The 27,932-nt window shown below is 43.7% G+C and overlaps 1 protein-coding gene and 1 pseudogene across 6 annotated transcripts; both read left to right on the forward strand.

Annotated features, from left to right (window-relative positions):
• PLIN2 (perilipin 2) lies at window positions 2,433-27,843 on the forward strand. 5 transcript variants are annotated; one of them, XM_005660075.3, is made up of 9 exons: window positions 2,433-2,665; window positions 4,212-4,263; window positions 4,350-4,545; window positions 6,902-6,984; window positions 8,312-8,597; window positions 9,188-9,369; window positions 11,028-11,162; window positions 12,380-12,670; window positions 27,446-27,843. In XM_005660075.3, the coding sequence occupies exons 2-9, from the start codon at window positions 4,234-4,236 to the stop codon at window positions 27,584-27,586; spliced, it is 1,344 nt and encodes a 447-aa protein (XP_005660132.1). In that variant the 5' UTR covers window positions 2,433-2,665; window positions 4,212-4,233; the 3' UTR covers window positions 27,587-27,843.
• Window positions 17,709-18,493, forward strand: LOC100737553 (annotated as a pseudogene). Its single transcript, XR_001306461.1, has one exon. The product of XR_001306461.1 is annotated as a peptidyl-prolyl cis-trans isomerase A pseudogene (transcript).

Consider the following 27,932-nt stretch of genomic DNA (forward strand, 5'->3'; position numbering starts at 1 on the left):
GGGTTAAAACAGACAGAAAGTTGGAGGCATTTGTAGGTGAAAGGGCAAGAATCCTCTGTTGTAAAATAAGAGAAGTCAGATTCGTGAGAGGTAAAAAAACAATCCACAGTCAACATTCAAAATCCAGTATATGCCTGCCATTTTACCTCAGGGTGGAGATAGAATAACAGCAGGCACACTAAACATCTGCTGAGAGTACCAACAAAGACTGAACGGCAAAAAGAAGAGAAAAAGTTAATAATATGATTGCTTAAAGCATTGAAGATGTCAAAATAGAAAAAAAGAAAAGAAAAATGTGGACTTCCTAACAGCTATTTTATGGTAATACTTATATTTTGTTTTGAATTACCTAGTTTGTGTGGGGGAGGTGGGGGAGATACCATAATAGTTTTTTCCCTTGCTGGGGACCTCTAGACATCTTCAGTCATGTAGAAGGGATAATTTTTTTTTGCGGGGGGGGGGGGTCGCACCATGGCAAATGGAAGTTCCCAGACTAGAGGTCAAATCAGAGCTGCAGCTGCCGGTCTATACCACAGTCACAGCAACAGCCAGATCTGAGCTATGTCTGCAACCTATACCAGAGCTGGCAGCAACACCCAATCCCTAACCTCCTGAGTGGGGTCAGGGATGGAACACAAGTCCTTATGGATACTAATCAGGTTCATTACTCCAGAGCCACAACAGGAACTTCGAAGGAATACATTTTTAATAGATCAGTTTGGCTCTTTAAATATGAGAAACTATCACTGTGCAAGCAGCATTAGTTAAAAAAAGTAATTCATGTGAATGCCTTTAGGGTTTCCCACAGTTCAAACCCCATAGCTTGACAAACAAAACTCCCTGCCAGGCTCCGACACCATCACACCTACACGAGTCCCCCCCCCATCCTGGAGACTGAGGACCTGATGCCAGCAATCCCTGAATCTCCCATTTGTCCTCTATCCTTTACCTTCCCCAGGAGAGAACTGGGGAGGCTGAGGCCCCGGGGCAATGTCATCAGATCCCCAGCCATTCACCGTGGCAAGGTCCACACAAACCCTCTTCTGCTTGGGGTGGTTGCGTAACTTGTTTGCTCATACAAGTTTGTTCAAGTCCTTGCCTTTTACACAAGAAAAAACTGGGGCTCATAGGATGATGACTTTGTTTCTTATTTTTGGCCATGCCAGTGGCATGTGAAAGATCCCTGGCCAGGTATGAAACCCACACCGCAGCTGTGACCAAGCCACAGCAGGAGGACTACAGGGGACCCGTAACTTCCTGAGCCACCAGAGAAATTTTTTTTTTTTTTTTTTTTTTTTTTTTTGGACACGTATGGAGTTCCCTGGCCAGGGATCAGATCCAAGCCGCAGCTGCGGCAACATCCTTCCCACCCCGTCCTTAACACACTGTATCAGGCTAGGAATCCAACCAATGTCTCAGCGCTGGCAAGTCGCTGCAGAGCCTGTTGGGCCCACAGCAGGAACTCCCACTAGGGAACTTTTTTTTTTTTTGGCCTTTTGCCATTTCTAGGGCCACTTCTGCGGCATATGGAGGTTCCCAGGCTAGGGGTCGAATTGGAGCTGTAGCCGCCGGGCCTAAGCCAGAGCCACAGCAACACGGTCTGAGCAGCGTCTGCGACCTACACCACAGCTCACCGCAACGCGGGATCCTTAACCCACTGAGCAAAGCCAGATCGAACCCGCAAACTCCTGATGATTTGTTTATTTAAAAAGAAAACGCATAACCCACAACTTTTTAAAAAAGAGGTCATCCTGCATAGTAAACATAGGCAGCAATCACCCCAGGGTGATTTTAGTCTTGATGAGGAAACAAAAGAGACTGAGGGTAGTCTCACAACTTTTGGAAATTCCGATTCAACTTTAAATTAGGCAGATGTTTGAGGAACTGATTTTATTTATTTATTTATTTATTTTTTGTCTTTTTTTTTGTTGTTGTTGTTGTTGCTATTTCTTGGGCCGCTCCCGCGGCATATGGAGGTTCCCAGGCTAGGGGTTGAATCGGAGCTGTAGCCACCGGCCTACGCCAGAGCCACAGCAACGCGGGATCCGAGCCGTGTCTGCGACCTACACCACAGCTCACGGCAACGCCGGATCGTTAACCCACTGAGCAAGGGGCAGGGACCGAACCCGCAACCTCATGGTTCCTAGTCGGATTCGTTAACCACTGCACCACGACGGGAACTCCAGGAACTGATTTTAAAGTCTAAAGAGCAGCAAAACCGCAATCTCTACAGATCCTTCCTGGGTTGGAATTTCACAAAACTGTAGGACTTATTTCCTTGCTATAAGTAACAGTCTAGACGCCACCGTTACCATTTTTAAAGACAGTTCTACTCCGAGGACTGATAGAAATCAACAGTTTAGTTACAGGCTGTCCCCAACACTCCTCCACCGCCTTTTGCAAAGCAACTACGCCTGCGTAGGCGCTGGCGCATTTTTGCCGGGCGCTGGGCCCCTCAGCTCTCCTGACTTAGGCAGGGCCCCCGCCAACGCAGGACAGACCCCGCCCCCGCCAAAGGCGCGCAGCTGCCTCTAAGGTCTCGGATTTCAAGAGGCCTCGGGTCACGTGGTGCGGGGCGGGTTATAAAGCCAGGCGCTGTAGGGCCCAGCTCTGTTGACTGCCGCGCTGATTTCCCGGGCTCTCGACTCTAATTTGCTGCTGGTCGGTGGGTGTGCGCCTCTTTCTGTGGTTTCTCCTGGCTGCTCGGCGCCGGCGGGCTTCAGGCTGGTCTCTCGCGGCCTCACGGCGGTTTCCGGCCCCGGCTGGGAAGGGGCGGTCTCCTGGGCTTGCGCTTTCCACCCTCGCTTTTGATGGTTGAGGCTTCTTTTCTGGCCGCTGCTATAGTGCGGTTGTAGCTTCTTGGCTTGGTTGCGGGTTAACAGTTTCCATTTGTTCCGAAAGGACATTATTAAAAGGAAACGCGGGAGAAAATCGTCTTAAGCCAGAATTTTCTGGGGGTACGCAGTGACATGCCGGCCTATTGATACTGGCCTTCAGCGTGGTTCTTGTTTCATGTAAAACACACTCTTGGCGGCAGTGTGAACTTACTGGCCTGGAAGTGATGGACAGAGGGTGTTCGGGTTCCTTCCTTCCCAGTTCTGCTGCTCAGCTGTAGGGCTGTTTGGTGTGGCTGTGGGTCGTTGGGGACAATAAGTTGACATTTAAAAGCGTCCTGAAAATTTTTTCTGTTCTTCGGAGCACTCCGTTTCTCCTGTGCTTAATGTCCTTTGAACTAGTTTCAGCCCTTTGACAAAGAATAAATTCCCCTCAAAGTGCTTCTTCTTGATCGTCTTGACTATCCAAGACGTCTTCTACTTGAAAGGCAGCTTTAGTTTTAACATGGATTTTTTTTTTTTTTTTTGGGGTCTTTTTCTAGGGCCGCACCCGCGGCACAGGGAGGTTCCCAGGCTAGGGGTCTAATTGGAGCTACAGCCGCCAGCCTGCGCCCGAGCTACAGCAACTCCGGATCCGAGCAGTGTCTGCAACCTACACCACAGCTCATGGCAAGGCCGGATCCTAACCCACTGAGCGAGGCTAGGGATTGAACCCGCAACCTCATCGTTCCTAGTCGGATTCGTTAACCACTGAGCCACGATGGGAACTCCTTAACATGGATTTTTACTTGGTTAGCATTTTTGCCCACAGATAGTTCTCTTCCAAAGGCATCTCAAATGTCCTGGTGGGGAAAATATTGAATTGTACACTTTAAGTGGGTGAATTATACACGTGAGCTCCGAAGCATCTGGGAATGTATTTACCCAGGGGAGAGTTCTGAGAGTCAGAGGGTGGGAAGAAGTGCCAGCTACCCTTAACTTCATCTCTGTTCTCCTTCCTTTGCTTGAAACTAGCTTTTGCTTTGGTTGGGGGTGGAATTTGGGAGAGTCTTTTTTTTTTTTTTGTCTTTTTTGTTGTTGTTGTTGTTGCTATTTCTTGGGCCGCTCCCGCGGGCATATGGAGGTTCCCAGGCTAGGGGTTGAATCAGAGCTGTAGCCACCGGCCTACGCTAGAGCCACAGCAACGCGGGATCCGAGCCGCGTCTGCAACCTACACCACAGCTCACGGCAACGCCGGATCGTTAACCCACTGAGCAAGGGCAGGGACCGAACCCGCAACCTCATGGTTCCTAGTCGGATTCGTTAACCACTGCGCCACGACGGGAACTTCGGGGAGAGTCTTATTACAATGTCCTGAAATAAATTTCTCTTCCACAGATTTCTTACTCCAGGAAGAAACATGGCATCCGTTGCTGTTGAATCACAACCGGTAGGATTTTTAAATAGCTGTTTCTTGATTCCGTTACCTCCCCCGTGTGTTTTGGAAGTTAACACCTCTCTCCCCCTTGGTTGCAGAGTGTGGTGACAAGGGTGGCCAACCTACCCTTGGTGAGCTCCACGTATGACCTTGTCTCCTCGGCTTATATCAGTACAAAGGATCAGTATCCCTACTTGAAGTCTCTGTGTGAGATGGCAGAGAAGGGCGTCAAGACCATCACCTCCGTGGCCATGTCCGGTGCTCTCCCTATCATCCAGAAGCTAGAGCCTCAGAGTAAGTTCCCATTTCCCCTCACAATTTAGTCCCAGGTATTCAGGAGTGAGCCTGAAGCTGGCCTGAATATTATAAATGTCTGTGTTGGGCCCTAAGCACACAATAGCTATGCTAGGGAATCCTCAGCCTTTTCTGAAGTACATGTGTCCTTTACTGGAAAAACTGCCAGATGAACCCTCAGTGTTATGGAAGCTTCCACAATGTTATGGAACCCTCATTGCCGCTTCATAGCAATGGCAGATGCTATGATACTAAAAAAAAAAAAAAAAAAATCCCCCAGAGATGCTTCTACATTGGGAACTGAGATAACAAGGGAACCCAGAGAAAGAGCTAACTTTCTTGGGACTACACAGTATACATGAACTGTTTAAAATAAATAAATAACAACATATAATTCACCCACTTAAAGTATATAATTCAGTGGTTATTAATACATGCAGAGTTATGTGGACATTACTATGATCAATTTGAGAACATTTTCATAACCCTAGAGAGAAACCTCATGAATTTCTGTTTGGTTTGATGAAAAAGTCCTAGAAATGATGGTGGTAATTGTTCCCCAATATTGTGAATGAATTTAATGCTAGTGAATTGTACACTTAAAAATAGTTAATAGGGGAGTTTTCTGGTTGGTGCAGTGTGTTAAGGATCCAGCTTTGCTACTGCTGAGGCTCAGGTCACTGCTGTGGCATGGTTTCCCTGGCCCAGGGAACTTCTCTATGCTGTGGGGCACAGCCAAAGAGAAAAAAAAAATAGTTAAAATGGTGAAGTTTTTAAATGTATATTTTACTACAATTTTTTTTAAAAAGAAAGAAACCATATGCTCATTTGCAGTCACTCCCCATCCCCCTCACCTTCCTTAAGGCAGCTACTAATCTACTTTCTGTTTATAGATTTGCATACTCTGGCCATTTAATATAAACAGAATCAAAATACATGGTCTTTCCTGACTGGCTTGTTTTCACTTAGCATAAGGTTTCAAGGTGTATCTAAATTGTAGCATTTCAGTATTACATTCCTTCTTAATATGGAATAACATTCTATTGTGTGGATATGTCACATTTTATTCATTGATCAGTTGTTGGATGTTTGGTTTGTTTCTTTTTGCCTATTATGAATAATGAATGCAACTGTGAACACTTACAAGTTTTTGTGTGTCCATGTGTTCTCAATTCTTTTGGGTATATATACACTTAGGAGTGGAATTTACAATTTATCCACATTATAAACTGCTTTTCAATAAAAGTTTAAAATCACCCCCTAAGAAAGTTCCTGTTGTGGCTGAGCAGTAACGATCCCAACTAGCATCCATGAGGATGTGGGTTCGATCCCTGGCCTAGCTCAGTAGGTTAAGGATCCAGTGTTGCCATGAGCTGTGGTGTAGGTTGCAGATTGGGCTCGGATCTGGAGTTGCTATGCCTGTGGTGTAGGCTGGCAGCTGCAGCTCTGATTCCACCCCTAGCCTGGGAACTTCCATATGCTGTGGATGTGGCCTTAAAAAGCAAAAATAAAACTTTAAAATAAAATTAAAACCTTTCCCTCAAAATGGTTATGTCATGGACTTTTAAGATTATAAGGAACCTTTTAGGAATCAGTTTTTCAACTCTGCCACTTCCCAAATGGGTTTAGTACTAGTGTTAGGATTGGTCATCCTTGGAGGGGGAGAGGGAGCTTGAACTAAAATCTGGGTCTTGTTAGTGAGATCCAGGTTACTATTTCCCAGTGTTAACCTAAAATAACACTGCCACCTACTGAATTAAGTGTTGGTAGCAATTAAACTAGCTTGGAAATGCCAATTTTGAGAGTTTTGAGATACCTAATTCTCTGAATGAGGGTTCAGGGGAAGCCTGGCTTCTCTTGGCGTCAACCTTAGGGGGCAGTTGATAAGGAAGAAGCTTTGTGGCCAGCTTCCTTCTTGGCCTGTCATTGCCTCTGCTTGCTGTTTCCCCACACATCCTTATTTCCCTGTCAGTAGAAGAAAGTTTCCAGAAGACACCTGCTAAGAATCTTATTTCTAAATTAGAGAAACCAGGTAAAGCGTTGTGTGGTAATTGGAAAACATTTTTGTTAGGGGTTTTTTTTTTTGGCCACTCCATGGCCTACAGAATTCCTGGGCCAGGGGTCAGATCCCAGCCACATTTGAGCGACCCATACCAAAGCTGCAGCAACACCAGATTCTTTAACCCACTGTGCCAAGCCAGGTATCTAACCTTCATCCTGCAGAGATGCGGCCAATCCCATTATGCCACAGTGGAAACTCCTGTTTGTTTGTTTAATAGTAAGAATAAAAATTCAAGATATGTATTCATTCTTGCCTCTGAACTGTTAACATGGTTACCATTTGTGATTCTTCTAGTTGCCATTGCCAACACTTACGCCTGTAAGGGACTAGACAGAATTGAGGAGAAGCTGCCTATTCTGAATCAGCCAACAAACCAGGTGAGCTCCAGACAAGAGTGCTGAGGCTTGCCACCTTATGTTATTAAGTTGTATGTGTTTAATATAGGCTCTGCACACTATAAACATTTGTTCCCTCAACCAACCTGGGATATATTTTTGAAAAAGTTATGACCACTCCTGTACATCTTGAATTGTTGTCAGGTTATGTCTTAAGCAGAGGTCAACTATTCACCTTTGGGCTATAATCCCTGCAGTTTGATCTCTATTAATTTGTGGCTTCATCTGTGTAGGTGAAATTGCCTTCTCAAATAACTAATTCCTATGTGGTACTGGATAAATGCAGAGGTGGTAGATAAAATAGAGTCTTTTCTCACTTAGTATCTGAGAGCACATCCAGTAGGACAGAAAACTGAAACCTCTGCCTTGGTGTTGGCCTGGGGCTCTGTGTATATGCCTAAGTGTGTGCTTATAGGCCTGCATGAGGGTCTCATTATAACATGGAAAATGCCATTCTTCGCTAGAGTATCCCTTGTGCCTTGCCTCAGGTTCACCTATTAAAAAACAAAACAAGGAGTTCCCATTGTGGCTCAGTGGGTTAAGGACCTGACTCCTCTCTTTGAGGATGTAGGTTCAATCCCTGGCCTCACTCAGTGGATTAAGGATCTGGTATTACTGCAAGGAGCAGTGAAGGTCACAGATGCATGCAACCCAGATCTTGTGTTTGCTTGGCTGTGGCACAGACTGCAGCTGCAGCTCCAATTCAACCCCTAACCTGGGAACTTCCATATGATGCAGGTGTGGCTATAAAAAGTCCAAATAAAGTAAAAACTTGACACATTGGCAAATTTTATATCTGTTCACCTCTTTTGGTACTCCAACAACCCTTAAGTGGTGGCAGGTAGGGCATTTACACCTGGTAAGGAAGTAGAGGTTCATTAGGTCTCAGTGACTTGTCCCAGACCTTCTACTAGAAGGTGAAGGGGACAGATTCTTTTTTTTTTTGTCTTTTGTTGTTGTTGTTGCCATTTCTTGGGCCGCTCCCGCGGCATATGGAGGTTCCCAGGCTAGGGGTCCAATCGGAGCTGTAGCCACCGGCCTACACCAGAGCCACAGCAACGCAGGATCCGAGCCGCGTCTACAACCTACACCACAGCTCAGGGCAACGCCGGATCGTTAACCCACTGAGCAAGGGCAGGGACCGAACCCGCAACCTCATGGTTCCTACTCGGATTCGTCAACCACTGCGCCACGACGGGAACTCCTGATTCATTTTTTAATTCTTGAACTATATGACCTTAGTTAAGACCTTAAATATGTATTTATTATGCCCATGTTTCTCAGCAGCCATGTGATCTTTTCATTCTAGGTTGTAGCCAATGCTAAAGGGGCTGTGACTGGGGCAAAAGATGCTATGACGACTACTGTGACTGGGGCCAAGGATTGTGTGGCCAGCACGATCACTGAGGTGGTGGACAAGACCAAAGAAGCAGTGACCGGAAGTGTGGAAAAGACCAAGTCTGTGGTTAATGGAAGCATTAACACTGTCCTGGGAAGTCGGATGATGCAGCTGGTGAGCAGTGGAGTAGAAAAAGCATTCACCAAATCAGAGCTGCTGGTAGACCAGTACCTCCCTCTCACTGAAGAAGAACTAGGTAATTGGATTCTTGCTTGAAATAATGCTTTATATCTTAAAGTAGTCTTTTAAACAGCTTCATTGAGATGTAATTTACACCCCAAGAAATTCACCCATTTTCATTCTAAATTTATAGTTTCACAAAGATCACCCCCAAAAATTTAAAAAAAAAGTTCCTTCATTCCTTGTGGGAGTCAGTTTCCATATCTGCTCCCCCTTCCACACACCACTGCCAGAGCAACCAGTACTCTGTCTCTATAGTTTTCCTTCTTAAGGCATTCTTAAGTTTTACAGTGAGTTGTACATAGTAAACTTCAGGAGAAACTAGCCTATGAAAATATTTTCTACAAATGGGCTGCTATACAGAATCATTTAGTGCTTACTGTGTGCCAGGTTGCCTAAGAAGCTCTAGTGGCAAGGGACCTGTGTAGATAACACAGTGATGTCTTCTGGGTTGACAAGCTCGGCAGCAGACATGAGCCATCTTGGGAAAGGGGGTGCAGAATTGCTAGATGTGGACTCAACAGTCCAGATCCAAGTTAGAGTCCAGGCCTTGTCACTTAGAAGTGTGATACCTGATTTTATTTCTAAATTCCTTCATAACTTTAGAAAAAGAAGCCAAAAAAGTGGAAGGATTTGATATGGTTCAGAAGCCAAGTTATTATGTTAGACTGGGATCCCTGTCCACCAAGCTCCGCTCACGGGCCTACCAGCAGGCCCTCACCAGGGTTAAAGAAGTCAAGCAAAAAAGCCAGGAGACCATTTCTCAGCTCCATTCCACTGTCAACCTGGTGAGTACAACTTCATTTAAAGATATCTGAAGTGACTTCATGTTTACCTCAAGAATTGGGAGTAAATGTAATCGTGAATCCAAGAATTTTAATCTTAATGTTATGAACAACCCAATAGAAAAATGGACAGAGTATACAGACTGCTCACAGAAAAGGAAAGTATAAATAGCAGAAATATATGAAGTGGTGTTAATCTTACTCAGGGGTCAAAGTACTGATGCAAGGTTAGAGGCTGTGGGCAGTGGTGTAGACAAAGAGGTGGCCTTGTCTTTGGGTATTTAGGGAGGATTAAAGGGACTGTCCTAATAAAGTTACAGAGACATCTTCTGAAGCAGCTTCACTTCTAGAAACTTATCTTACAGATGGGTATATTTCTTAGAAATTTCAGAAGAGTATATAGACAGTGCATATCAACTAGTAGGGCACTAATTAAATTGACAAATTACCAAAGACTACTGTTGTGGCCATTAAGGATTGCCAAGTTACAGAACAGTATGTATTGTATGGCCATTAGAAACCAGTTTATTTATTCTTGGAAGGGGAAGTAGGCAGTAGGCTGACAATAGGGAAGAGGAAGTGAATTCCTTTTTCTTTTGTAATTTATTTTATTTTATTTTATTTTTGGCTTTTTATGGCCATACTTGCAGCATATGGAGGTTCCCAGGCTCAGGGTTGAATCGGAGCTGTAGCTGCTGGCCTACACCACAGCCACAGCAATGTGGGATCCAAGTCACATCTGGAACCTACACACAGCCCGTGGCAATCCCAGAGCCTTAACCCACTGAGCAAGGCCAGGGATTGAACCCAAGTCCTCATGGATACTAATTGGATTCATTACCGCTGATCCACGATGGGAACTCCTCTTTTGTAATTTTTAGTTTCTTTTTAAATTTTTTTATTAAAGTATAGTTGATTTACAGGGGTTCCTGTTGTGTCTCAGCAATAACGAACCTGACTAGTATCCATGAAGATGTGGGTTGATCCCCGACCTCACTCATGGCTTAAGGATCTGGTGTTTCTGTGAGCTGTGGTGTAGGTTACAGACTTGGCTTGGATCCCAAGTTGCTGTGGCTGTGGTGTAGGCCGGCAGCTATATTTACGATTCGACCTCTAGCCTGGGAATATCCATATGCTGTAGGTGTGGCCCTCAAAAGACGAAAAATAAGAGTATAGTTGATTTACATTTAATTTTACATTTTACACAGAAATAATTTCAGTTGTCTTACCTATGTTAAACTGGAGGTTAAAGAACCCAAATAGGATCATGAGGATCCGGCGTTGCCATGAGCTGTGGTGAGGGTCACAGATTCGGCTCGAATCCCACATTGCTGTGGCTGTAGTGTAGGTTGGCAGCTGTAGCTCCAATTTGACCCCTAGCCTGGGAACGTCCACATGTCACCCTAAACATTTGTGCAAAAAAACAAAAAACAATATGAGGTATATTTGGAGACAGTGGTTTACCAGTTAAATAAGAGCCAGTAAAGTACGACGATTGCTTAGTTGACATACACATATTGATAAGGTGCTATCAGGGATAGAACTTAAATACCAAGAATTTCTGTAAGGATTTTTGTCTAGATTTACATCCTAGATCTGAGAACAGGCTAACTTGAACATCTGATGAATTTGTTCCTTTGTCTTCTTTCAATGTGTTCCAGATTGAATTTGCCAGGAAGAATGTGCATAATGCCAACCAGAAAATTCAAGGCACTCAGGATAAGCTCTATCTGTCCTGGGTGGAATGGAAGAGAAGCATTGGCTATGATGACACAGATGAATCCCACTGTGCTGAGGTGAGACCTGGGACAGAGTCATGCACTACAGTTTCTGAAGAAGTTGTTACCAGGCTCCTCAGTGTTCTTATTATTCCTCTAGAATGCTATTATGATGCGTTACTGTGAACAATACTGTGTACATAGGTTGCTTGTTACGTGACAGAAAAGCAAAAGTGTACAGTGACTTTACCTAACAACTTACAGACAGGGATATTGCCCCTAACAGGATGCAGCTAACTAAAAAACGGGCTTTGCCATGACAGTGGGTCCAGACTAACAGTGAATACAGGCATTGTTCCTGTCATGGTCTTTTTGTGGCAGCCTAAAATAGGTGCTGTGAGAACACTATGTAGGGAGGGTACTGACTCAGCCTTGAAGTGAGGATGGATGAGTCAGATGGTTTGCTGGAAGAGATGAGTGGTAAGCTGAGACGCAGGGGAGGGTTGAATTAAATAGGTGAAAGGGCAGTAAGAGGGCGATGTTCCAGACAGGATAAATAGCATATCGTAGTCCTAGAAAGTGGGCTTTTAGGTTCCAAAAGCTGGTATGCATTTGCCTTTGAGATCAGGATTAACTTTTTGTTCAGATCACATCATATTGGAGGACAAAATACCTGAATTGCCCTATGAATATGGAATGTATTCTGTCCTTGCTCCCCTGTTAGGTTTCTTCAGCTTAAGACCATGCACTTTGGAGTTCCCATTGTGGTGCAATGGTTAACGAATCCGACTAGGAACCATGAGGTTGCAGGTTCGATCCCTGGCCTTGCTTAGTGGGTTAACCATCTGACGTTGCCGTGAGCTGTGGTGTAGGTCGCAGACACGGCTCGGATCCCGCGTTGCTGTGGCTCTGGTGTAGGCTGGTGGCTATAGTTCCGATTCGACCCCTAGCCTGGGAACCTCCATATGCCACGGGAGCGGCCCAAGAAATGGCAAAAAGAAAAAAAAAAAAAAAAAAAAAAAGACCATGAATGTTGAAGACTCAGGCACTAGTTCAAATCTCCACTCAGCCATTTTCTAGCTTTTACCTTCAGCATATTACTTAAACGCTAAGCTTATGTTCATGTCTAAGAAATGTGAAGTAATAGTGCTGCACTCAGGGTTGTTTGTGAGGATTTTAAAAAGTTAAAGAATCCACATGTATAGTGTACATATAACCAGCCTACAGTGATTGAACTAGTTCATACATAGCACTATTGGATCCACTGCTAACTCTTAAACTTGTCTTATTTTCAGCATATAGAGTCACGTACTCTGGCAATTGCCCGCAACCTGACTCAGCAGCTCCAGACCACGTGCCACACCCTCGTGTCCAACATCCAAGGGTTACCACAGAACATCCACGATCAGGCCAACCACTTGGGGGTGATGGCTGGCGACATCTACTCAGTGTTTCACAATGCTTCCTCCTTTAAGGAAATGTCTGATGGCCTCCTCAGTTCCAGCAAGGGGCAGCTGCAGAAAATGAAGGAGTCTTTAGATGATGTGATGGATTATCTTGTTAACAACACGCCCCTCAACTGGCTGGTAGGTCCCTTTTATCCTCAACTGACCGAGTCTCAGGATGCTCAGTCCCGGGGTGCAGAGAACACAACGAGCCCAGAGACCCAGCAACCTGAGACAAAACGCATTAAACCTGCCCCTGCCAGCAGTGCATGGGGCAGCCAGTCAGGTGACACGTCCTGTACTGTTGCAACCTGCTAGACAATTCCCAAGTGGAGAAGCAGCTAGTGAGAAAAAAAGCTTCTCAGTTGTAGTTTTCCAATGGTCTTAAGAGCTTTAACATTTCTACATTAGCAGATAGGGTTCTGTTGTGGACTTGGCTGGTAAGAAAAGAATGACAGACTGGTCAGAGCCTAGCCAGTTCCTGTGCACTTATGGTCTCATTCTTTTGCCTCTGTTGCCACTGTTTGCCATCTATCTGTATTGAATAAAAACACCTTCATGTGGGCTATTGTGTGTACTGATATTTGCTCTTGTTTGGTCTGAGCAGGCCTCAGCACTGGTTTGTCTCACATTGCATGCTTGTGCAACTTGAGCTTTTTATTTTTCATAAAGGAATGCCTCCTTTGAATTCAATAAAATTCATTGCAGAATAGATGAGTGTTATGCTGTGTGTTCCATGTGCTTTATGTGTGGCTTGCTTAGAACTGCTTTGCCTGCATGACAAAGTTGTGAGTACACGTGAATTCAAATGACCTGCTGGGGGATTTGTAATAACCTCGGAAAGCCTTGCTGAGAAAAAAATCAGAGCTGAAAGGAAGCACATGAGTGACAGTGCCTCAGTCTCATGAAAAAGGAGCAGCATTTCTTGCCAAGGGGCCTTGCTCAGTTGGTTAAGGATCTGGCATTGCCATGAACTGTGGTGTAGGTAGCAGCTACAACTTGGATCCTGTGTTGCTGTGGCTATGGGGTGGGCTATCAGCTGTAGCTCCAATTCAACCCCTATTCTGGGAACTCCATAGGCTGTGGGTGTGGCCCTAAAGAGACAGGAAAAAAAAGAAAAGGGAAGAAAAACAAAGAACTCTATATGCCTCTGCCTATCCTGCTCAAGGGTTAGCTAGGCTGTCCTTCAGCAGAACTGAATTCTAAGTCAAATTGTCTCCTCTTTCTATCCTGCTTTACCCCTATCTCCCCATGAAAATATGCAGCGTATAATTTTACATGGACTTTTGGTGTGAATGAGTCTACTAAAGCTTCTTACATTAGAGAATTAAATTTCTTCTGCTTGAGATATCTCCAGGAATTAGCAAACAGGTGAACTCAGTTGGAGGGACTCTGAGATACTTGAAGGAGTTTCTGGTTTCTGGAAAGGTGGACTGTCATGATTTATGGGCAAGCCCATATCTATACACTGGCCTGCCTGTCCCCAGTGACAAGCTTTTCTAGAGACTCTGTCTCCAAAAAAAAATTTTTTTTTGGCCTTTTGTCCTTTTAGGGCCGCACCCTTGCCATATGGAGGTTTCCAGGCTAGGGGTCTAATCCTAATCGGAGCTGTAGCTTCTGGCCTGTGCCAGAGCCACAGCAATGCCAGATCCCAGTCATGTCTGCATCCTACGCCACAGCTCATGGCAACGCTGGATCCTTAACCCACTGAGCAAGGCCAAGGATCGAACCCGCAACCTCATGGTTCCTGGTCGGGTTTGTTTCCACTGTGCCACAATGGGAACTCCTCAAAATTTTTTTATTAGTCCAAATTGGACATGACCCTGCCGCCATTTGCCTCAAACCTTCAAGGCTTGTATTTTGTAGTTTATTCTAATTCGTTAGAAAATTCTATAGTACAGCTTTACACAGGCTTACTTTTTTTCCCCTCTCTTCTGGCTGCTCCATAGCACATGGAGTTACTGGGCTAGGGATCAGATCCAAGCCACAGTTGTGACACGTAACCCACTGTGCCAGGCCTGGGATCAAACCTTCATCAGACCTGCATCCTGGCACTGCAGAGAAGCCATGATCCTGTTGCACCACAGGAGGAACAGGCCTTTTTTTCTTTAGGGCCACACCCAAGGCGTGTGGAAGTTCCCAGGCTAGGGGCAAATGGGAGCTATACCTGTTGGCCTATGCCACAGCTGCAGCAACACGGGATCTGAGCCTCATCTGTGTCCTATACCACAGCTTGTGGCAACGCCAGATGCCCAACCCACTAAGGAAGGCCAGGGATTGAATCTGCATCCTCTTGAATCCTAGGCAGATTCATTTCTGCTGCACCACAATGGGAACTCCAACACAGGCTTTTCAGTACTGAACGTAAACCTTTGTGTTTCCCTTTCTCAAGACTTACAGTACCTCCTGTGTTGCTTGTAAAAAGGAGACAGGTTTCAAAGCTGTTATTCATGAGCAAGATCAAATTTAAAGCAGAACTCTTAGCTTCTAGAACACCACTGCCCTTGCTTTTTGCCATGAGCATACTATAGTTTTGACTGTCTACTTTGTGTCTCAAGCCTGTATTTCATTTTATTGTCAAAATGTCTCAAAATTTGTGGTGCGTTGCATCTCACAGTTGAATTGTTGCATAAGCTGGCAGTTTAAGTTTAACAGACTTTTCCCCAAGGAGGACAATTCGTTTGAGGGGAAAAAAGCTGACTAAGCCTAGCACAGTCTCTGGTAGGTCCATGGCAGGTCCTTGTACATTTAGCAGCATGAAGCCTGGCATAGTGTGCCTAAGTGCTCAAGGATGCTTTTTCCTTTGCAAGTAATAAGAACTTTTTGGGTAGTTCTAGGCCAAAAAAGGAACATGGTATTTTAGCCATTAATGTCTTCAGTTTTATCATCTGTAAAGTAAAAGTGATGTTTTTCAACAGATGGAAGTGAAGTGGTTAAGGATGGGGTGTCTTGGAGTTCCCGTTGTGGTTCAGGGGGTTAAAAACCTGACTAGTATCCATGAGGATGCGGGTTCAATCCCTGGCCTCCCTCAGTGGGTTAAGGATCCAGCATTGCCACAAGCTATGGCATAGTTCACAGATGCGGCTCACATCCAGCATTGCTGTGGTCGCATAGGCCGGCAGCTGCAGCTCCAGTTGGAAAAAAGAAAAAAAAAAGCATAGGGTGTCCTAGAGCCATGGGGATAACATCTGTGGGACAATGACATGAGTCTTTAACTTGCCAGTTCCACAGTGAGTATATAATATCAGATCATGACTAAGAAAATATCCATTTTGATAAGGCACAATAGATATTGAAGAACTAAGGAAGTGAAATGGGGAAAACTAAAATTTGGTTTACCTGTGATAGTCTTTTACAGTATCATTTAGCTTATGGAGGTGGGTGGTGAGGGAAGGAGAAGAGGTGGGGTTTAAATGATGACTGGGAGAGCAGGTAGGGGATGGAAAGAAAGGCCTTTTGCCAGCCTATTCTTTGTGGGCTCTTGTAGACTTGGGACTGGGCCAGCTGGGCCTCAGCCCTGATCCGCCTCCAGCAGTGACCAAGCACAGAGGCCTCCGTAGCTGATGGTCTTGTAAGATGTCCCTACCTTGTAAACCAAGATATTTTAAGGGCAATACCTTCATGCCATAAGTGACCACCTTCCCAACAGGTATCCTGTAATGTAGGATATCCCATCATATTTCCTCAATTGCTATTGGATAATTCCACTGGATAACTCTTAAGTTCCCAGGCTATCCTATAGCAGCCTACTTTTTCTGAAAGATGGAGAAACTAGAGGTAGCATCAGACTATTCAGAGAGGAGGAGAAGAATAAGTCACTTCAAGCTTGAGGTCAGCTTAGGTCAAAGAATGATGTTTTAAGAGTTATTTTTCCTGTTCCCCTTGCTTACCTTTTGATTCTTATGCAACTTCCCCATATTTGAGAAGTTAGTGATTGCTTGAAGAAACAGTGTCAACTAGACTCTCACTGAGATAGGTTCAGATCGTGTTTTTAGGGCTGGTGGGGGCTGAGGCCTTCTTGTTCACTATCCAGCCGGAATCGAGCTGGAGGCTGAAGCCCATGCTCAGGTGGAAAAGACTGACTAGGAAAGTCACACCCTCAGCTGGTGGCAAGGCAGGCAGCCTGTTGCCTTGTTGAGTTTGACGGGTGAGATTAATATAGCGCCTCTTGGGAGTTCCCACTATGCCACTGTTGGTTAATGATCCGGCTTGTCTCTGTGGCATTGCTGGTTTGATCCCTGGCCTGGCATAGTAGGTTAAGGATTCAGTGTTGCCACAGCTGTACTGTAGGCTGCAGATGAGGCTTGGATTTGATCCCTGGCCTGGGGACTTCCATATGAGGTGGGTGTAGCTGAAAAAAGGAAAAACAAACAACAACAACATATATATATATATATATATATATATATAAAATGCATCTTTAGTTGTTAATATTGTCAGGAAGATGACTAAATGAAATACTAGCTAGGCAGTATGAAAGGAAAATGTTTGCGGAAATTGCCTGGGATTTTTTCCTCCATGCTTCACTTGCTTAAACTGGACCTGCAGATTAGAGAGAAACAGGATAGAATATAATGAAAGGATTAAGTCTCACGAAGAACCTAGTCCTGTAGAATAGACCTAAGTTCTTTAGCTTGGTGCAGATTTTATAAAGCTGCTGTTTAAAAGAGAGCCACATAAAATTATTAGAGCCAGGAGTTCCCGTCGTGGCGCAGTGGTTAACGAATCCGACTAGGAACCATGAGGTTGCGGGTTCGGTCCCTGCCCTTGCTCAGTGGGTTAACGATCCGGCGTTGCCGTGAGCTGTGGTGTAGGTTGCAGACGCGGCTCGGATCCTGCGTTGCTGTGGCTCTGGCGTAGGCCGGTGGCTACAGCTCCGATTCAACCCCTAGCCTGGGAACCTCCATATGCCGCGGGAGCGGCCCAAGAAATAGCAACAACAACAACAAAAAGACAAAAAGACAAAAAAAAAAAAAAAAAAACAGAATAAAATTATTAGAGCCATATCACAATATCTACATTTTTTGCTAACACTGAAAAAAAAAATCTAGTCGGTGCATTCATTGTATACAATGTGGCTATATAAAGTAGCTACATTATTATATATAAGTAGCTGTATTAATGAAATGATTTCAATTCAATATTTGAGTTCCTAATAGTGCAAGAGATAAATTCCAGCTCCACCCTGCTTAGGATGTATAGACCAGAAACTGTCTTCGAGGCCTTGCAGACGTTGCTGCCCCAGATCTTTCAGTGCTGCTCAGCCATGGTTAACCCCACCGTTTTCTTAGACATTGCCGTCGACGGCGAGCCCTTGGGCCACATCTCCTTCAAGCTGTTTGCAGACAAAGTTCCAAAGACAGCAGAAAACTTTCATGCTCTGAGCACTGGGGAGAAAGGATTTGGTCATAAAGGTTCCTGCTTTCACAGAATAATTCCAGGATTTATGTGCCAGGGTGGTGACTTCACACGCCATAATGGCACTGGTGGCAAGTCCATCTATGGAGAGAAATTTGATGATGAGAATTTTATCCTGAAGCATAAGGGTCCTGGCATCTTGTCCATGGCAAATGCTGGCCCCAACACAAACGGTTCCCAGTTTTTCATTTGCACTGCCAAGACTGAGTGGTTGGATGGCAAACATGTGGTCTTTGGCAAAGTGAAAGAGGGCATGAATATTGTGGAAGCCATGGAGCGCTTTGGGTCTAGGAATGGCAAGACCAGCAAGAAGATCACCATTGCTGACTGTGAACAGATCTAATAAATTTGACTTGTTTTATCTTATCCATCAGACCATTCCTTCTGTAGCTCAGGAGAGCACCCCTTTACCCCCACCTGCTTGAAATAGCCCATAATCTTTGTGCTCTCACTGCAGTTTCTTAGGTTCCATTTCCTCATCCCCCTCCAAGTTTAGCTGGATTGCAAAGTTAAGTTTATGATTATGAAATAAAAACTAAACAACAACAAAAAAGAAAAAGAAACTGTCTTCGAGAGACTTGTATAGTCTTAGGTGAAGACTGTTGATGATTATTCTGTGCAAGTAATATGTGGTGATTATTCTATACAAGTAATATCCTTGTATAGAACACTGCTGTTCCCTCACCCTGAAGGGCTCCAGGCCACTAATTTTTTGAAAATTGAAGTATGGTTGATTTGTAATATTTCAGGTATGCAGCAAAGTGATTTAGTTGTACATATACACACGTGTGTGTGTGTGTATGTTTTTGCAGATTATTTTCCATTATAGGTTATTATAAGACATTGAGGGAGTTCCCTTTGTAGCTCTGTGATTAATGAACCCAACTAGGATCCATGAGGATGTGGGTTCAACCCCTGGCCTTGCTCAGTGGGTCAAGGATGCGGTGTTGCCGTGAATTGTGGTGTAGTTTGCAGATGCGGCTCAGATCCCACGTTGCTGTGGCTGTGGTATAGGCCAGCAGCTGTAGCCTTAGATTCGACCCCTAGCCTGGGAACCTCTGTGTGTCACAGGTGCAGCCCTAAAAAGCCAAAAAAAAAAAAAGCATTGAGTAGAGTTCCCTGTGCTATGGAGTATGTCCTTTTTGTTTATTCTATATACAGTGGTGTGTATCTGTTAATCTTAATTTCCTAATTTATTCCTCCCCCTCACCCCCACTTTCACCTTTGGTAACCATAAGTTTGAAGGAAATGGAAACAAGTGATTTTAACCTAAAAGGAAGGTAGGGCTAGGGTTACCAAATAAGACCCTTAGTGTGGGTGCCATAAAATGTCTTATTTTAGAAAGACCTACTCTCTTTTTAACTAGAAAATTTTAATAGAGGTATAATTGACTTACAATATTAGTTTCAGGTGTACAATATAGTGATCCAACATTTTTATAGATTACACACCATACAAAGTCATTATAAAATATTGACTTGGGAGTTACTGTTGGGGTCAGCCCTAACAAACCCAACTAGTATCCATGAGGATGTAGGTTCAATCCCCAGTGGGTTAAGGATCCAGCTCAGTGGTTTAAGGATCCGGCATTGCATTGAGCTGCGGTGTAGGATAAAGACATGGCTCAGATCTGGTGTTGCTGTTGCTATGGCACAGGCCAGCAGTTACAGCTCTGATTTGACCCCTAGCCTGGGAACTTCCATATGCCGCTGGTGCGGCCCTAAAAAACAAACAAAAAACCATTAACTCTGTTCCCTGAGATGTACATTACATTTTTATGACTTATTTATTTTAATTATTTTTAATTGCTGACTTTTACTTCTTGATCCCCTTCACCCCTCTCCCTTCTGGCAACCATTAGTTTGTTCTTTGTGTATGTTAGTCTGTTTCTATTTTGTTATATTCATTTGTTTTGTTTTTTTAGATTCCACGTATGAGTGAGAACATACAGTATTGCAGCATTTCACTTAGCATAATACCCTCCTGGTCCATAATTGTTGCAAATGGCAAGATTTTGTTCCTTTTTTAGGGCTGAGTAATATTCCTGTGTGTATATGTTTGTGTGTGTATTTGTATCCATTCATCTGTTTATGGGCACTTAGGTAACTTCCATATCTTGTCTTTTTGATAATAGCCATTCTGATACATGTGAGGTGATAATCTCATGTGGCCTTAATTTGCATTTCTCTGCTGGTTAATGATGTTGAACATTTTTTTCCTATGCCTGTCGGCCATCTGTAAATTTTCTTTGGAAAAATGCCTATTTGGGGCTTCTGCCTATTTCTTGAATTTTTTGATATTGAGTTGTATGAGGCTTTTTTGCAGGGGAGAGGGGCAGCACCCACGGCATATGGAGCTTCCCAGGCTAGGGGTCCAATTGGAGCTGCAGCTGCCAGCCTATATACCATAGCCGCAGCAATACGGGAACCAGGCATTTCTGAAACCTACGCTACAGTTCATGGCAACGCCAGATCCTTAACCCACTGAGCGAGGCCAGGGATTGAACCTGCGTCCTCATGGATACTAGTCATATTCGTTTCCACTGAGTCATGACAGGAATTCCCATGAGTTTTATATATATAAATATAAATATATATAGTATACTAACTTCTTACTGGATATATTTGCAAATATCGTCTCCCATTCAGCAGGTTGCCTTTTCATTTTATTGAATGTTTCCTTTAGTGTGCAAAAACTTTTTACTGTGATTTGGTCCCATTCGTTTATTCTGCTTTTGCTATCTTTGAGGAGGTGGATTTTAAAAAATATTGCTAAGACTGACATCAAGGAGTGTACTGCCTATGTTTTCTCCTTGGGGTTTTACGGTTTCAGGCCTTACGTTTAAGTCTTTAATCCATTTTGAATTTTCGTATATGCTGTGAGAAAATGGTCTAGTTTTATTCTTGTACATGTAGCTGTCCAGTTTTACCAGCACCACTTACTGAAGAGTCTCTTTTCCCCATTGTATATATTTGCATCCTTTGTCATAGATTAATTGGCCAAATGTATGTGGCTTTATTTCTGGGCTCCTTATCTGTTCCATTGATTCTATATGTCTGTTTATGTACCAGTATCATCCTGTTTTGACTACTGTAGCTTTGTAGTATGTAGTTTGAAGCCAGGAAGTGAGTCTGGCTTTGTTCTGTCTCAAGTTTCCTTTGGCTACTCTGGATCTTTCTGGTTCCATACAAATTTAGGATTATTTGCTCTAGTTCTGTGGAAAATGCCATGGATGTTTTAATAGGGATTGCATTGAATCTGTAGATTACTTTGGGCAGTCTGGATATTTTAATATTAATTCTTCCATTCCATGAACATGAAATATCTTTCCATTTATCTGTATAATCTTCAATTTCAGAAAGACCTACTCTTGATATGCCTGCTTAAATGAATCAAATACACGGAGGTTAACACTGACTAGCTGAATGTTGTGCAGTGACCATGAAGAATCATTTTAGGAGTTCCTGTTGTGGCACAGTGGAAATGAACCTGACTAGTATCCATGCAGATGTGGGTTCGCTCCCTGGCCTCCCTCAGTGGGTCAGAGATCTGGCATTGCCCTGAGCTGTGGTGTAGGTTGCAGATGTGACTAGGATCCTGCATTGCTGTGGCTGTGGCTTAGGCCTGCAGCTGTAGCTCTTATTTGACCCCTATCCTGGGAACCTCCTTATGTGTGGCCCTAAAAAAGATGGATGCCAACTTGCTTTCAAGGCTGTGTTCTAATCTCTTCCACAGACTCTTGTTAGCTAAGGAGAAAGCATCAGCATAGAAGAGGGTGTTCATACTGTAAGGCAGGGGATGTGCATTAGCCCACTTAGCTGTACCAAATTGTACAGGGATAGGGTAAAAAAAGAGTAAACCAGAATCAGGATGCTCCCAGCAGTCTAAATTTGCAAGCACATAATCAAGCTGGATATGCAACCTATTATGGAGAAGTTTCTGTTAAAACCAAAACCTCAGCAGGGTTAGTCTTACATATATGGTGTTAGAGCTAATCATTACTTCTTATATGATCCCTTTTATAGCCTTTTACATTAGAATTACATTTTTTTTTTTTTTTTGCCTCCTGTGGCATATGAAGTTCCTGGACCATGGATCATATTTGAGCCATAGTTGCAACCTTCACCACAGCTGCATCAATAGCTGGATCCTTAACCCACTATGCTGGGCTGGGGTTCCAACCTGCATCCCAGAATTCCACAAATGCCGATGATCTCATTGCCCTACAGCGGGAGCTCCAGAATTACTTTAAAATAAGCTAAAATTTTAGTGTTTCTTTTTACTCCATTTGTTAAATAATTATCTTCTGTTTTAAAGTCAATACATTTTACTGATTCTGTCATGTTTATGAGCACTGTGGCACACTCACCTTTAGCAGAATGTTAATTCCCATAAATGCTGTTTTTATTTCTGTAGTAGGCCCACCTTTTCAGAGTCCAGGGCCACCACTAGCCTACCTTTATGCAAATTAGAAAATGACACCTTGGGGTTCCCACTGTAGTGCAGCGGAAACGAATTTGACTAGGAACCATGAGGTGTTGGGTTCGATCCCTAGCCTTGCTCAGTGGGTTAAGGATCCGGCGTTGCCATGAGCTGCAGTGTAGGTCACAGTCGTGGCTCGGATTTGGCATTGCTTTGGCTATGGTGTAGGCCGGCAGCTATAGCTCTGATTAGACCTCTAGCCTGGGAACCTCCATATTCTTCAGGTGCGGCCCTAAAAAGACAAAAAAAAAGGCACTTTATTCTCAATGTGCCTAGTGCCACCTTCTGGAAAACTATCATAATAAATATGGGAATCAATGACGTTTATGAATGAAAGGTGCCCCCTTATGGTTGAATGGTGAATAACCTGCAAAAATTATGCAAATCCCTGGAATCCTAGCATGGTCATTTGGTTTTCTTAAAGAGAATGTCCTTGCTGGGAGGGACTATGGTTGTCTCATTAGTTTCATATGTAGTAAATACATGATTGAGTTTGTATATGATTAGCAAGTATATGATTGAGTTTGGCTTCAGAATGCCTGATTGGCATTCTCAGCAAGAGACTCTTCCCGGGCTAGGTGTCCAATCGGAGTTATAGCTGCTGGCCTATACCACCCACAGCAAGGCCAGATCCAAGCCAGGTCTGCGACCTACACCACAGCTCATGGCAACACTGGATCCTTGACCCACAGAATGAGGCCAGGGATCGAACCCTCAACCTCATTGTTCCTAATTGGATTTGTTTCCACTGTGCCACGATGGAAACTCCTCAGCAAGAGACTCTTCACGCTCCCACTTTGATGGTCCAGACTGTAGTTGTTAAGGTCAATGAAAAAGGAATTTATTTTATAAATCTGTGAGGTCATTTCTCTTGTGTCACACTTCTAAAAACACCATGAAGATGGTCAGGCACAACCCCTGCATTTTATTTTTTTATTTTATTGCTTTTTAGGGCCACACCCACAGTATATAGAGGTTCCCAGGCTAGGGGTCAAATCAGAGCTGCAGCTGCTGGCCTGCGCCACAGCAACTCAGATCCGAGCCAAGTCTGCGACCTACACCACAGCTCACAGCAACGCCAAATCCTTAACCCTCTGAGCAAGGTCAGGGATCGAACCTGCATCCTGAAGGATCCTAGTTGGGTTCATAAACCTCTGAGCCACGAAGGGAACTCCACAGCCACTACATTTTAAATGAAACAAGATGGAAACTTGATAGACTGTGGCTACTTCTTATTTGCTCCACTGTCTTCTATTTCTTTCCCAGCTCCCAAATAAGTTTTGGTGATGGTCAGGAATGAAGAAAATTAGATACTCTGAATATTCTGGATATATGAAAGGTGAATTGTTCACATGGCTCCCCTCAAAGACTAGTCATCTCAAAGACTAGAAGTACTTTTTTTTTGGTGTTGATGGAGACTTTTCTCCTAAACTCCAAGTGTGGGATCTCCAATCTTCTGCGAAGAATTCTGCTTTAGGCCAGTACTTACTTGGTCTCTAGGTGACTTTGTAGGTTTGTGGGGTGTGTGTGTGTGTGGGGGTGGTGGTGGTGATATTTAAGAACTAAAGAGAATTAGGAGTTCCCGTCATGGCGCAGTGGTTAACGAATCCGACTAGGAACCATGAGGTTGCGGGTTCGGTCCCTGCCCTTGCTCAGTGGGTTAACGATCCGGCGTTGCCGTGAGCTGTGGTGTAGGTTGCAGACGTGGCTCGGATCCTGCGTTGCTGTGGCTCTGGCGTAGGCCGGTGGCTACAGCTCCGATTGGACCCCTAGCCTGGGAACCTCCATATGCCGCGGGAGCGGCCCAAGAAATAGCAACAACAACAAAAGACAAAAGACAAAAAAAAAAAAAAAAAAAAAAAAAAAGAACTAAAGAGAATTAAAGTTACTATTTACTGAGTACCCCCCACCTTTTTTGGCTGCACCTGTGGCATATGAAAGTTCATGGGCCAAGGATCCGGGGATCAGATCTGAGCTGAAGCTCTGACCTATGCCACAGCTGCAGCAATGCTGGAACCTTAACCCACCATGCCACAGTGGGAACTCCTTTACGAGTGCCTTTTACAAGCTAGGTTCATTCTACTGCTATTCCTCATTTGCAATGCAATCAATTAGGTATTTTCCTCACTTGACAGGTGAGAAAACAAGTTGAAAAGAGGTAAATGGCAGAGTAGAGATTTAGTCTAATGTCTTACTGATGTCAGAGTGCTTTCCATTCTCGCATTCTAGCCTCAGATAGGAGAAAACTGCTGCTTGCTTCCTTATTTGGGGCCTACCCCCCCACCCCATCTATATACTCTTGTGTTGTAGCTTCCTGTCCAATTTTTATTAAAAACAGTTCTCTTGTGGCATAGTGGGTTGAGGCTCCAGCATTGTCACTGCAGTGCCTCAGGTCATTGCTGTGATGTGGGTTTGATCCCCCAGCCCATGAACTTCCACAAGCTGCAGGCCAAAAAAAAAGAAAAAAAATTTGTTAAAAACAAATACAATGATATTAGATGTTAAAATATACCTTTAAGGAGTTCCCGTCGTGGCGCAGTGGTTAACGAATCCGACTAGGAACCATGAGGTTGCGGGTTTGGTCCCTGCCCTTGCTCAGTGGGTTAATGATCCGGCGTTGCCGTGAGCTGTGGTGTAGGTTGCAGACGCTGCTCGGATCCCGCGTTGCTGTGGCTCTGGCATAGGCTGGTGGCTACAGCTCCGATTGGACCCCTAGCCTGGGAACCTCCATATGCCGCGGGAGCGGCCCAAGAAATAGCAACAACAACAACAAAAGACAAAAGACAAAAAAAAAGAAAAATATATATATACCTTTAATAGAAATAGCTCATATGAGAGAGCTAAGCAAGATTTTTTTAGCCTAAAAAGGCTAAGGTTGCAATAGTCAACTTGCCTGGCTGATGCTCTGAATCAGTTTGTATAAGCATTGCTACCTCTCGTGGCTGTCAGATTGGATATAATCTTTGCACAGTGAACATTCATGAAGAGCTAGAATGCACTGCCAACTCCCCAAATGGGAAGCCTCAGGAATAAATGGTGGAAGTTTTTATTTCAGACCAGACAGTACGGTAAGCACCTTGGTTCTTAGGGAATAATGGCCACAGACAACCACGTAAGGGACCCAATGAGCAAAGCAATATTTTTTTTTCTTTTTTAAAAAATATTTTTAAAAATTGTGGTAAAATATACATAGTATCAAATTTACTTTTTTTTTTTTTTTTTTTTTTTTTTTGCCACGGCAGCGGCATGTGGAAGTTCCTAGTCAGGGATCAAACCCACACCACAGCAACAACTGTAAAAATACCACCACTATCTATTTCCAGGATTTTTTTTTTTTTTTTTACTCTTTAGTGCTGCACCTGCAGTTTATGGAGGTTTCAGGCTAGGGGTGGAATCAGAACTGCAGCTGCCAGCCTATACCACAGCCACAGTCAAAGTGGGATCCGATTGGCATCTGTGACCTACATTACAGCTCATGGCAACACTGGATCCTTAACCCACTGAGTGAGGCCAGAGATTGAACCTGCATCCTCATGGATACTTGGGTTCATTGGGTTGAGCCACAACAGGAACTCCCTATTTCCAGGATTTTATCATCCTCCCAAACATAAACTCTGTACCCATTAGATAATAACTTCCCATTCTCCCACCCCCGTGTGTTTTGATGGATTTTTTTGGTTGTCGTTAGTTGTTTTGCCTCTGTTAGTCAATCAGCTAATTTCTTCCTCTGGTATTAAGATTTATAATTTAATAATTTATTTAACCTTACTAATTTTCTGCTTCTAATCTTCCATTTGTTTGAAACATTACTTTGGAGTTCTCCTGTGGCCCAGCAGGTTAACTATCTGGTGTTGTCATAGCAGGGGCTGTTGTTGCTGTTGTGGTGCAGGTTTGATCTCAGGCCTGGGAAACTTCCACATGCCATCGGTGAGGCCAAAAAAGAAAAAAAATGTTACTTTGCTTATCAAAATTGTATGTAAAGTAAGAATAGAACTTTTTTTTTTTTTTGTCTTTTTGCCATTTCTTGGGCTGCTCCCACGGCATATAAAGGTTCCCAGGCCGGGATCCAATCAGAGTTGTACCCGCTAGCCTACACCACACCCACAGCAACTTGGGATCCAAGCCCCATCTGCAACCTACACCACAGCTCATGGCAATGCCGGATCCTTTACCCTCTGAACAAGGCCAGGGATCAAACCTGTAACTTAATGGTTCCTAGTCGGATTTGTTAAACACTGAGCCATGACGGGAACTCCAAGAATAGAACTTCTTATCCCTGAAAGCTTTACCTATGCAAAGAAGAGATAAGGCTTTGTGATGGCTATTTCAACTATTAAAAGACCTTTTGCCTATTCACTTCCTAGATATTTTCCAAAGGGTTTATAGTATTGGAAATTAGACTTATGGAAAAGTGGAGTATTTATGTTTTTAAGAGAATAATAGATTAATAGAGATGAATAACTAGAAATGCTTTATAGCTTGTATTTTCAAAAAGCTTTCATTTAATATGTTCTACCCCCAGTTGGTTTTTTTTTTTAATTTAATTTATTTATTTGTCTTTTTGCCTTTTCTAGGGCAGTTCCTGAGGCATATGGAGGTTCCCAGGCCAGGGGTCTAATCAGAGCTATAGCCGCTGGCCTACGCGAGAGCCACAGCAGTGCGGGATCCGAGCTGTGTCTACAACCTACACCACAGCTCATGGCAACACCGGATGGTTAACCCACTGAGCAAGGGCAGGGATGGAACCTGCAACCTCATGGTTCCTAGTCGGATTCGTTAACCACTGCGCCACGACCGGGAACTCCTGGTTTCCTTTTAAAGAGAAATTTCCATACTGCTTTTGTAACAATGAGTGAACTATGGGAATAAGACTGTAAACATCTTGTCAGAAAACATAGGTTATGGACAAAGAAAGGTTCATGCACATGCAATAATTCATGTTTCTAAGAGCTCACTTAGACTTGACAGCTCACTTTGTTAGTGTTTGTTTTAATATCCAAGATTCTTCTCTTACAGGTACCTGACTTCAGTATCACAGACTTGACATCCGAGCCTGATGAAATTCCAGATATTATAGCTTTGGAAGAGGAGGATGGACCAGATCATTCACATGCTACCAACCATGAGACTTCTCAGGGCAAAATGTTAAATAACTAACAAAAAAAATCTCCTTTTGCTGAATACAGTTTGTGTGACTTTAAGCTTCATGTTTACTCACGTGCTTATTACTTTGGCTTTGGGGATTGATCTCTCTGGGGGTTAATCTGCTTTTTGGCTACTTGGTCTTAATTGTAACAAAACTCTGATTGACCTATACTTTTGTATGAGATTCTAGTCCTGCATCATATATTATTTTATATACTTCTTCAAAGTTTAACCATTGAAATGCCTATAATAAAAAATCTTGAATCAGAGTGTTTTGTTGTTTATTACTTTTTAGGGCTGCATTTGTGGCACATGGAATTTCCCACGTGAGGGGGTTGAATTGGAGCTGTAGTTGCTG

Source organism: Sus scrofa, chromosome 1 (genome assembly GCF_000003025.6).
Source record: "Sus scrofa isolate TJ Tabasco breed Duroc chromosome 1, Sscrofa11.1, whole genome shotgun sequence".
Lineage (NCBI taxonomy): Eukaryota > Metazoa > Chordata > Mammalia > Artiodactyla > Suidae > Sus > Sus scrofa.

Excerpts from the sequence above, each read along its gene's own strand:
- PLIN2 (XM_005660074.3), top strand. The coding sequence starts at position 4,234 with ATGGCATCCGTTGCTGTTGAATCACAACCG. Across the intron at positions 4,264-4,349 it reads TTGCTGTTGAATCACAACCG|AGTGTGGTGACAAGGGTGGC; the intron begins GTAGGATTTTTA and ends CCTTGGTTGCAG. Across the intron at positions 9,370-11,027 it reads TCCATTCCACTGTCAACCTG|ATTGAATTTGCCAGGAAGAA; the intron begins GTGAGTACAACT and ends AATGTGTTCCAG.